The sequence below is a fragment of the Thermobia domestica genome, chromosome 8, assembly GCF_964235325.1.
Source record: "Thermobia domestica chromosome 8, izTheDome1.hap1.1, whole genome shotgun sequence".
Taxonomy (NCBI): Eukaryota; Metazoa; Arthropoda; class Insecta; order Zygentoma; family Lepismatidae; genus Thermobia; species Thermobia domestica.
In genome coordinates, this window is record NC_137461.1 from 159,492,877 (window position 1) to 159,505,115 (window position 12,239).

The window sequence follows — 12,239 nt, forward strand, 5'->3', positions numbered from 1 at the left end:
ACGTGATGCGCAGGAGAGTGATTCATAGTTACGTATGACATTGTTCCCATGCTCAGTTTGGCCAGTTTCTTAAACTAAGTAACCAGCACACATTATATGATGTATTCAGATTTTAATTTTAGTGCGTTATTGTTATATCCCTTAAACATTGTTATAGCAATAATAAAACAGTGTAGTTAATTGTATGTTATAAAATAGACATTATTAGACTAATACGTGTAACATCTAACAGCACAGGAAATTAGTGTAACATGCAATGAATTACATTACATTTAACACTATCTGCATTGATAATTTAATACAAATGGCAAATGAAATGTAATTAATTTATCTTACGATTTACATCCTATTTCTCTGAAGAATAAATTTTCTGAAAAGTTCTTTGTTCTATGGAAGGTAATCATAAAAACCTGAGCAGATGTAATGAAAGTATAGGGGCTTCTTTCTTTCTTTTTTCAGTCCGGTATGTGTTCATTAAATTAAGATGCACTCCACATAAACGCTTGTTCCGGAAAACATATAACAAACACCACCATTTTATAGATATGATCAGCAATAAGTGTAGGTCCTTGCACTGCTGAAGTATGTAAAATCTTCAAGCAGTTACATTTTGAAAACCGAACATTTATATGATCCGAAAAATGTTCTGAGGACACCGAAATAGCTAGCAGAAAATAGGGAGTGTTCTGGTAATTCCAGGACACGTGATCAGTCTACTATACTCTACAAATTCTGTAAAGGTTGAATTGAGTTAATATTTTTGTAATTTTAAGGACCAGCTTTGTATATACATTCTCTTGTATACCTTGTAAGGCACCATACATATAAAAGAATGATTTTCTCATACACTTACTGTGATATTAATGTGATTAATGTTTCATTATTCAAATATTTATTCAAATTATCAACATTCGTACATTTGTTTTCAGCTCTGGATATGTGATGGTAAAACAATACATTGTACAGTTTCAATTCTTCCAAACGATGACCATTTGTTTGGTTTCTTCTAGTGCTACTAAATACAGAATTGTTTGAGAACACACTACACCTGCTGCATTCACATAGACGTGAAACTTTTAGGTAAAATTTAAATGAGCTCAAAATCAACTATTTTTTCTATTTCGATATAAGTGTTTAACACTATTCCATTTGTCATCAAACTAAGCATGAGTAATTACATATTTTAATGTTGAAAATTTTAATATTCCTGAAAATATATAATTTACCATTGAATCAGTGATAGCATACGGAAACTTGCTTAAAAACAACAATGTTGTGAACATTATGATTTACCAACATTGGTCGTGAATGTTGTAAGGAACGCATGTATTGCTCGTCTAGCAGGAAGGCAAGGGCCGAGAGCTTCCATCATGAGCTCATCTTTCTCTACTGAAGCCAGGAAATCTTCTCGACTCAACTTTCCGTCCCTATCCCGATCCATCTTCTTCATAACTAAGTCCACCACATCCCTCGTACCTTCATCACTTTCTTCTTCTCCCGTTCCTGATTTCACGAGGCAGTTTTTGAGAAAGAACGTCATTACTTCACGAGTAACTGCGCCGTCACTAAGCATGTCATATACCTAAAGAGAATAAAAGTGCAATAATAACTACACTTGTGAGTTTAAATTATTAAAATCTGCACTTTTCCATAAGAACAAACTAATGACTAAGTCTACGACTTTCGGTGTGTACTTTTTACTTTTAACGCAAGAACGAGTTCTCCGAAAGTACTTGAGGTGCCAAATGATGCTTTCAGTTCGGAATATAGTGTGGTAAAAATCACAGTCGAAAAAAAAAATTATATATTTTAAATATTTTCATACAGGTTGAAAAACCAGAGATTGATTTATTTCTCTATGTTCATTGAGATAGAAGAGACCAGAAGTTTCCACCTAACAGTAAAATTCTAAATATTGTTCTATGCTACGTGACTTGTGCAGGTGAGTGGGTCACAACAGAAATAGGGTAAGAGGAATTTAACCACAGTTACACGATTGATATAAAAGACTGCCGTAAATTTTCTGGGGGCAGTTGGTACAGTGGAGAGGCAAGGCAGTTGTTTTGAAGAAGTCTCCATCGTTCGGAACATAGAGATGGATCTCTCCTGCCCATCAAAGGTTGGATCTTCTGGTCTCTTCTGCCGAATAGTATTGTAAGTGACTATCCTTCTACTTATCCTATAATATGGATAAATGTTGAATTGTAATTTTCAATAGGAAATGTTCAAGATTCTTACCGTGTAATAGGAAATGTCTTCCATCAAATAGGAAATGTCATCCATCAAATTCAGTTAATTAGCTTTCACTTTTGTTACCACCATTAATTAGTTATTAATTTTGTAACTTCATTTAATTTGTCTAATTATATTTCAATAAATCATTGTAAATATACTAGCAACCCTTTTTACTTCATTTAAATTTATGTTTCCATAATTTAACTAAAGGTGTATCTTATTTAGCAGTAACAGGCATTTTGGTTAGCAGCCAATGCTCTTGCCAAGATAATTTGTTCACATTTGCTAATGACGTTATGGCTAACAGATTAAATATTACACCCTTGGCGTGGGTCAACGAAAACTTGACCCACGACCCACTGACCCACCACCCACGGTGACCCACTCTGACCCACGACCCACCATGACCCACGACCCACCGTGACCCACTGTGACCCACCACCCACGGTGACCCACTGACCCACCACCCACGGTGACCCACTGACCCACCACCCACGGTGACCCACTCTGACCCACCACCCACCGTAACCCACCACCCACCATGAACCAGTCTCATTCACTGTGACCTATTCTGACTCATCAAAATCCATCGTCATCAACTCTGAACAGGATTCACGGCCTCTTCTGTACTGACTAAAGAGTTTACACTTGTAATAAAACAAGACTGTGAAATTGTCACTAATCGGAGTTTTAATTTCTACTCAATCGCTCAAGCACCGCTCTGTCAGAATAACGGCGGATCTGATCTTTATGATATAAAATGGTAAAGTGTTTGTCAGTGAGGAAATTGAAACAATTCGAGGTGAGGGGAAATTAGTGTGTGCGTAAAATATACTTGCACTAAAAGAGTATTCTTGCAAGTGTTAATTTCTCAACGCATTCCAAAAGAAACTTCTATTCGCAGGAAAATACCCCTGTACAATATGGAAAAGGTTATGGTTTCTCAGTTCACAGTATTTTTCTCACAAAAGACTTGAAAAATCAGTTTTTCATAGTGTATAAAGGTGCTTGGGTACACTATATGAGAGCATCTCCATAAAGTATGCTCATAATTGTAATTTGTGTAATCACTAAACACCACGTTAAATTTAAGTTACAAATATGCATAATTGCAATTATTATGAATATTTATTCCAAAGTAGTTTACCTAAAGCAAAGAAGAGACTAAAAAATAGGTACAAAGTTGAATAGCACAAATAAGCCATTAGTAATACAAGTAGGCCTATACATTTTCTATAGCTCGTAATTTTCCACTTTAAAACAAACGTGAAATCGGGTTTATTTCCTGTTGGTAACATTTTCGTGGTAAATCGTCCACAGCGGAATGGTGTCCATCCTTCAGACAAGAAATAAATAGCTCGTCTACTTTGAGCCTGTCTAGCGGTGGACCATTAACATTGATGAACAACAAGTTGGACAATGTTTGAGCACTTAGTCTATTTCTAATATCAGTCATCTGTAAATTCATAAGGGGAAGTCCCCGTTCGCACTCTGTCATGGAAATTGATAATACTTCTACCCGATTTCTGCAACTCCTCATCGACAATCTGCTTGTTAGACTTAAGTCTGATAACGATTTTCCTTGGTCAGTTTTGAAATACTCAGCAAGAAGTATCATCTCTCCATCACCATACAACATCTTTTCCATATCGACCATGTCAGTTGGCAATGTCGACTCATGGAGAACAGAAGCTTCATCTACCACGCCCTTGATAGGGAATCTTGTGAATAAATTATCAATTAAAGTCTGATAAACTTATGATTTCTTATTTGTTTATAAATTCAATTTTTGTAATTACACATAAAGGTTTGATGCCATTACCAAGTTCCCTCCTCCCGTCTAGAAAGCGAAAGAGAACGTGGTTTCTCAAAAGTGTTCAGAAGTGAATGGGAATTTCCCTCCTTCTTTCCCTTCAATTACCACACTGCTGTTTGCCATGTGCCAAATTACGATGAATTTCAATTAAATTATCATAGTATAATTGTTTCCTTGTAGAATTATCGATACTTTTCAGTGGAAAAAAGGATGAAATTTGAAAGTTCCAAATCAAGGTAAGTAGACCAACGTAAAGAGAAAAAAATGTAAAATTTTCCATATAATTATGCGTACAATCCAAACTTAAAATTTCCGTGTAATTAACCGCTTAACTTAAAACCACGAATTATTACGTTATTTTTGTTTTGTCCTAAAATTATGAACACGAATATATTCGTGCAAAGAAAAAAGATCTAAATATTAATTTAAACGACGAATCCTTACGTTCGCCATACGCAGCTGAGTGTATGGGTGTTCGCTAGATGTCGGTAAGATTCATTTAACTATTTTTGGCTAATATTTTGCATTGAAGGCCAATGCTTATTGACAAAATGACTAAATTGAAATAGCATATTTACATTGTACCAAGAATTCATTTGTTTGTTATTTCTCTTTGAAATAATGGTATCTTTTGCAAAACAGAATACAATAATTCGTGGTAGACTGATTGGAATATTGACTTATATCGAGCTCATTTTTCGCCATTAAAATTTTGCCAAGATGGACCGTGAAAGTGACTTCGATTTAGAAGTTAGCGGTTCCGACACTTCAACCGTCTAGCAATGAAAGCGAAGATAGTGATACAAGCTTATCTAGTGTGCAACAGTGGATAGAAGTGGACTTAACATGTCGATTGCCGCCACCACCTCCACGGTTTCCGTTCACAGAGAATCCAGGTATCCAAATGCAAGGAACGTACATATTCGGGATTTTAATATTTTTTGCAGGAAAATTTAAATCTCAATTTTGATCAGCTTGAAGTTCAAGTAAATTCAACGAACTGCATAAAATATTTTAAAAGATTCGTTGCAGCTTCTTATACACAAAAAATGTTCAAAAAATTAAGGCTAACAACAAGATTCATTTGCTTTTATTACGAACGAATATATTCGTGGTTTTAAAATAGGTGATTTTCAAGTGCCTAATTCGAGCCTAAATTTTGGACAGTTTTAGTAATGTTTGCTTCCACATACCTCTACCTTCAACGTAAAATAAAAATAACAAATAAAAAAAATATAAAATTTGGAGCGACTTTTGCGAAAAAAAAATTAAGTTAAGCGGTTAAGCTTACAGTACAAATTTTATGCCTATTTTAGTCACAAGTCTTTGGGTTGATTGCCCTGTGCTGTAAGCGCTCCATATAATAAACATAAGCTTCAGCAATTATTATAGTAGAAAGCAATGGATATATGAAGCCAAGCACTGTAATTTTTTGTTTCTGATTTTTTTTTCTTAAATAACATCGATCGTTTTCGATCATTTTTACAAACCAACTCACTACCAATTTTCCATATATAGAAAGAGCCCCCCTCCATAAAGGAGAATTTAAAAATATGCTAGGACACATTCTGTTTATTTTCAATAAAGAGTTATTACACTGAATTTCAGCTCAGTAAGTATAACGGCTTGCGAGATACTAATTTTTTTTTTCGCAAAAATTCGGATCCTCACCCTCCTTAGGATATGTAGCTATTATAATGAAAGCAATACAACATCCCAATTTGGATTAAGGCCTAACTACATACCAAAAGTAATTTCATTTGACTTTGCAATTCGGCCGTGATGATCAGGCACACATAGTTACATTTAATTTTTTATATAATAATTTATATATTACAGTGATTCAAAAATGTATTTTTTCCAGTAGTTAGCTCCTCTAAAAACTCACAGATCTCGAAAGCCAAGTAGTAGTATAAGTCTTATTGTTATTATTACACTTAAAAATATCAATATCCGAAAGCGCCTGAAGTTCTTTTTTCACTTGGTTAGATATACTCATCTCAGGTAAGTAGACAGAAAAGTGGAAAAGGAAGGGAAATGAAGGTCTTGGAAGTAAAACGAAGATAAATTTACCAGTCTTCAGAAGATACTGTCTACAATGCAGTGAGCAGAGAGGGTCGGTAGATCATACTGAGTCGGTGGGTCGCAGTGGGTCACGGTGGGTGTGGGTCGCAGTGGGTCATGGTGAGTGGTGGGTCGCAGTGGGTCACATGCTGTTGACCCACGACCCACTGACCCACTCAGAAAACTTGACCCACTTGACCCACTGACCCACTCCATCTCTGCACCCCAATAGAGAACTACACCACAATAAAGACACTTAAACAAACAAACAAACAAACAAAAACAGATTTTTCCGTGTTGAAGCCTTTATCAGCTTAATCTGCCTCCAATCTCCTTCTCTTTACTCTTCTTTTATTGCTACTTTTTAATATTCCAATTTTCCAGTCTTCATGGATTAGGGTCTAAGCGTGCTGTTTCTCGTGCAGGAATTTTTACTAGATCAAGCTGTTTGTTTATTCTCCGGATCGAAACGATATAGATGCAACTTTCAAAATGTATCAATTTCTTCAGCGGGATAAGATTCATGATTTTCAGATAGAACTGTTTTCTGCCGATGGTTACAAGTACGTGACGGTTGTCACTGAAATCTTGAAAAAAAAAAAAAAAAAAAGAGCAATGAGCTGTTTCCTTCCGCAAGGCAACAATTAAGTGGCTTTGCTTTAAAAAGAAAAAAAAAAAAAGCTTGAGCTTATCTTCTGAAGAGTACGACTGTTGTGGAATTTGGAATATCTATAGAATTATCATTCCTGGTGAATAGAAAGTTTGAACTGTTGGTTCTTTTGGATGTGGAAACAAGCTTTAAAATTTTCAGACATTTTATTTCCAGATAGGAACACATTTGGTACAACGCTTACATTTAACAACTTCGAGATACTTAATGTTAAGTAATTATTCCTTCATAATGTACGTAGGTATGTAGTCTATTATCTGATATGAGTTCCTCCGTGGCTAAGCGGTTAGCGTACGCGCCTTTAGAGTGGGAGACCCGGGTTCGATTCCTGGCAGGAGCTCATGTGGTTCGGATTCCACGTTAATCAGTAGGTCCACGTCTCATATAGCCTTGCTGCTGAAAGGAACGTTAAACACAAAATCAACTTAACTATTATCTGATACGAAAGTTGAAATTTCACATATTGTGTCTTTTTTTTCTTTTTTGCCTTACTTTATTACCTTTTCCCTTCCTTTTTTTTCGTATGAAAACTGCCCCTTTTACACAAGGACAAACAAAACCTGCAAGTATACATTGTGTTCTGTAGGACACCCACCATATTTTAAATTTATTCTATGAATGTTATTTTAAAAATGGACCATTTCTATCTTCAGTTTTTCGTGAAATTGGCCTTTAACGTTTTCTCAATCTTTGGGACGAAACGCTCCATAATTGTCAATTTTACAGAAGTGAATGAACGAGGCGAATAAATTTCTTTTTTATATGTAGACACAATTAGTTTTATTTTATGATTTCTACCAAAAAAAAAAAAAAAAAACTCCCGTTTTCATCAACCATTTCAAAAGTGAACTTGATTTCCTTATGCACTGAAGACGCATGTACTTGTTAGGATTTATTTATTTTTCTTGCAGAAGTTCGAGTGTGATCATTTTAGATGTTCTGTTTTGCACATTGTGTCATATTTCACAAGACATCAGTATTACGTTCATATCTATACAACGAAACCTGTAACCAATCCTCAGCGAAAAGAAAAACTAGCCCCGTACTTATCCAGCAAGAAAACGGAATACTGCTACCAGCCGCCCTAATTTTGTCAGGACAGTCCCGACTTCGAAGAAAATGTCCAGCATCCAGACATGGCTCTGTAGGACTACAAAATGTCTCGAATTTCATGTTTATTGATGAAGTTGCTGACTATTATTATTATTATTATTATTATTATTATTATTATTATTATTATTATTATTATTATTATTATTATTATTATTATTATTATTATTATTATTATTATCTATTGGAATTGGAATTTAGTTCCAAGATTATTATGCAGAGCCTTCTAAACAAGAGGAAACCTCAGAACCGTGGCAGGCAGAATTTTTGTGTGTTTGTGTGTGTGTGTGGATGTGCCTGGCAACAGAAAGTCTAAGCTACTAATTAAAATTCTGTTAATTCGATAGACGGAGAACGGAAAGCGTTAGTTGCGCCAGCAACAAATTGCTAGACCGCCCGGCAATGCCGCCCTACAAAAATTGTATTAAAGCATTGGGATCCCTTAACTATTCCTACACTTTTCATGTATTCAGGTACGTAACACACGGGTAGGCTATATACTATTTAAATTGGCAATATTTTTTATTATACATGATATAAGGCTATGTACTTTCAATTGTCTCACTTTTTATTTATCAATTAGATAAATATAATTCATTCTTCACTAGAAAGATTCATATTACGTTATTAAATAAAGAGCATAGCTGGCATTATTTTCTTCCTCCTCCTGTTTATAGATGCATGAAGTGTCCCTATATTTTGCATTGGAAGGGTGGTAACTCTAAAACGGAATGCTGTTCTAGCCCTGAACCGCGGAAGGATCTTGTACGTCCACAATATTTCAGTTTATTCACAAATTTCCCATCTTTTTAAGAGGCTGGAAATCTAGCAGTGAAAAACTTCGGTTTACAACTCTTTCACTTCGTTTTGGGTCGGAAAAAGCAGTTCCAGAAAAAGATTGTTTCATTTACGTTTTTCTCGTATTCACTCTCTAAATTTTAGGATTTGTGATTGATAATCTATTCACTTCATTCAACTTTAAAAGAATCTGTGGATTATTTGTAGTATTTCTATGTGATATGCTGTCTTGATGTAAAGATTATGCTTTCAAGTATTTAAGATCTTACATTGTACGTATTCAGACATGTGTTGAACCTTACAACAAAAATTAATGAAATATTTAAATATAGAGAATTTGATTGCAATACTTTGTACTAAATAGTATAAAATAAGGCATATTGCTCACGTTCGATATCACCTTTATGAAGTAGCAACCTGTCTATATGGGAAAATGGCATTATTAAGCACAGGTTTCCCTACAGGTAAGAAACCAACATGTAGGAGGTATTCCCTACAGGTATTAGAAATTATATTTTTGGAATTTCAGCATTTTAGACTGGCAATAAGAGATAGCGTCCCTCGGCGATTTCGCTATCGGAATTAAAAGGCTTTAACACCTTTCCGATCGAGTGGCCCTGCCAGGAATCCAAGCTAGAGTCGTATTTCCAACCGATGTTATGTGATAAATAGGATTGTATCTAATATTGATAAGCCTTGAAACTTTCATACAACGATTAAAACTTATGTATCGCTTTCTGTATTCACTTTTGTAACTTACGTTAAAACAGAATTCCGATTGTTCTCTAAAGGTACCACGAAGAAGTACAGATAATCCTTTGGTCCACTCGCTCATACCGATATATCCAGTTCCTTCCTCATTCATCACAGCGAATGTACGAGCCAAAATTGTATCATCCGTCATATCGAAAGCACTGTGAAGAATTTCCTGGAATCGTTTGCCTTTCATGTTGCCAGAGTCTTTCGTCAGAAGATGATGAATCAGAAGAACACACTCAACCTCAGCCTGACTGAAGTGTGTTTCCTTTGTCAGAAGCTGGACCAAACGATAGTGCTTATTTTTAAAGCGAATTTCTTCCAAAGGATCCATCTCTGTTGTTCACCAATACTTTAAATGGCTGATCTCTACTGATAATTTCCTCTAAGAACTGTTAAATTGATATGAAATAACACAGTTTTATAAACGGTACTTCTTTAAGCAGTTCGCTCATCCGTCTACACTTTCGTCTCCTAGAATTGTTTTCATTATTGTTGTTTCTCAACAATGCCTTTTTCTTGTTATGTAGCTACACTATTGCAATCGTATTATGTAAGTCATTAAAAAAGCTTCCAAATTCTTAAAGCTATTCTCGTATTCGTTTGCAAAATACGTTAATATTTTGTTTTGAAACACGAATAAATACTCTAAATAGCCCAAAACATTTGTTTTTCTTTAATTTAGTTTCACCTATGGACAAGAATAGAGAATTTTTAAAAGATGTGTTATTTTGGACATGGCTAGAGCAGGAATGCAAATAATTAACAAAATTTTACAAGCCCAAGAAAAAAGCTACTAGCCCACATCCCACAATAGAAATCATTTACGTAGCTCGGTATTTTAATAATGATATTAAAAACTCACCCGCACCGACGAACAACTCGCCCTGGCCGAGTGATTATTTGCATCCCTGGACTAGAGGCTTTCAGACCCCCGGGAAACTTTTGTGGGAGTTCTCCTCTTCTGGTCTGTATAACTGTCAATGGCATTCTTACAGATTTTACAATAACTTAACTATTTTTGAATCCAGCTATGGAGAAGTATATGTAATGTATTTTCGCCTTCCCTCACTGGTATATAATTGAGGGCGTGCAAAATGATATTTGAATTGAATAACAGTAAAAGGAAGCGAATTCCACTCACGCTCTACGTAAGCGGCAAACGGATACAGCCTAAAATGCATTGATTTGCTGTGTGGTGTTTCTAGATTAAAAACAAAGAATTAAATGTTTTTGAAGTGTTTAATTATGGTTTCTAGGTTTATTTGTCAGGCCGGTAGCCAGCCCAAAAATGTAGGGGGGAAGGCGGTAGAAGTTAGGGAGGGTCAATCCAACCATATTATAGTTCATCACCGTATTACAGTTCATTTGCAAGCCTACCGTAAAAATTTTAAGGGGCCAGCAAAAAATTTAGGAAGCCCGACCCCCTACGGGCCTATTATGTGTATGTGATCAATACATGTCTGAGTAAATTCACAACTTGCCAATAAAACGTAACAACATATGAACAAGGCTGATCTGTATACAAAGTGTCCCGCTTCCAAAATCCTCCCTTCGTGTAGGTGGCGATGAACCTCTCCCAGCTGGTCGGCTCTTTCACAGAGTGGTTTGTTGTTCTACGTTGTTCCCTGAAGACGTAAATGTTCTTGTTTTTCCGAACTCTAACTAGCACGGGCGCCCGCAGGATATTTTCCAAGGAGGGGCAAGACATATACATTATATATATATATATCCCACTCTCACACAATCACATCAAAAATGTATGTACGTAATCCTTCATGTCGAACTGATCAATAATTTTAGCACATAGTGTATCTTCATTAACTATATAGTAAACATATATAAAATCAAGAGATTAGATATTAGGATAAAGACACAACACAAATAATCTACTTAGCCTACATTTCATTCACTGGTGTTGGTTGAACAGAAATTCTAGCCGACGAGGACCCTCCTTAGCGAATCTTGTAATTGCTTGCTCTATGAACACATTCTTATTTACAAGCACATGTTTTCGGTGGACATAATATATACAGTCCACTGAGTCTTTCCTCCTCCATTCTTGAGCATAACCAAGTTTTTACTCTCATTAAAGCACTAAATGAACGTTCTACTGTGCAAGTAGTCGCTGGAAGCGGAACAAATATTTCTGTTACACTCCCAACAGCGACAGCCGAGGCTTCAGTAGCTGTGTATAGTTGGTGAAAGCAAATGAAATCTTTAAGATTTACGCCCCACAATTATGCCGGCTAGGCTAAAGGAGACAATTATGATGAGAAATGAATGAAATGGTGGAATAAAGAAAGTGGAAGAAAGCGGGAGAACCCCGATAAAACCCACGATGAACAAAGTTCACTTGGCGCGAATTGGGATCGAACAGAGGACCCCATGTACAGCGGGGGACACTTCTAAATGGTACACCTTAGCCGTAAATCTCCATGTGGCTGTACCATTTAGAAGTGTCCCCCGCCGTACCAGATGTGAAAGTTGGTGAAAGCAGTTGGTGACATCTCAGCGATGATTTTCAAACATGTCCAAAATAACTTCAATGTGTTCTTGTACTTTGGAAAGATTTATTGCCTCTCCCTATAGAGCATTTGTAGTTGTCTCTAAAATAGCACTGTATTTGCCATGATGTGCATTGATATTATAAATGTATCAGATGACGCTGAAGAATGTAAGTACGTAATGAGCATTTTGTTGCGCGCTTCTGTTTCCACCATGGGACAGCTGTTATAGACAGTTCACTATTTCCGAGATTTTTCCGAAAATATTCAGGTGCTTTTGTTC

At 35.8% G+C, this 12,239-nt stretch overlaps 1 protein-coding gene across 1 annotated transcript; it reads right to left on the minus strand.

Annotated features, from left to right (window-relative positions):
* Positions 1-881: 881 nt before the first annotated feature.
* On the minus strand, positions 882-9,928 carry LOC145691883 (calaxin-like). The gene is made up of 2 exons (XM_081767191.1): positions 9,454-9,928; positions 882-1,582 (listed from the first exon to the last, which is right to left on the minus strand). The coding sequence occupies exons 1-2, from the start codon at positions 9,781-9,783 to the stop codon at positions 1,283-1,285; spliced, it is 630 nt and encodes a 209-aa protein (XP_081623317.1). The 5' UTR covers positions 9,784-9,928; the 3' UTR covers positions 882-1,282.
* Positions 9,929-12,239: the final 2,311 nt, after the last annotated feature.

Bases quoted from the DNA above. Each gene is read 5' to 3' on its own strand.
- LOC145691883 (XM_081767191.1), bottom strand. From the start codon at position 9,783: ATGGATCCTTTGGAAGAAATTCGCTTTAAAAATAAGCACTATCGTTTG. The intron at 1,583-9,453 runs GTAAGTTACAAA...TATTCTCTTTAG, and splicing joins AATCGGAATTCTGTTTTAAC to GTATATGACATGCTTAGTGA.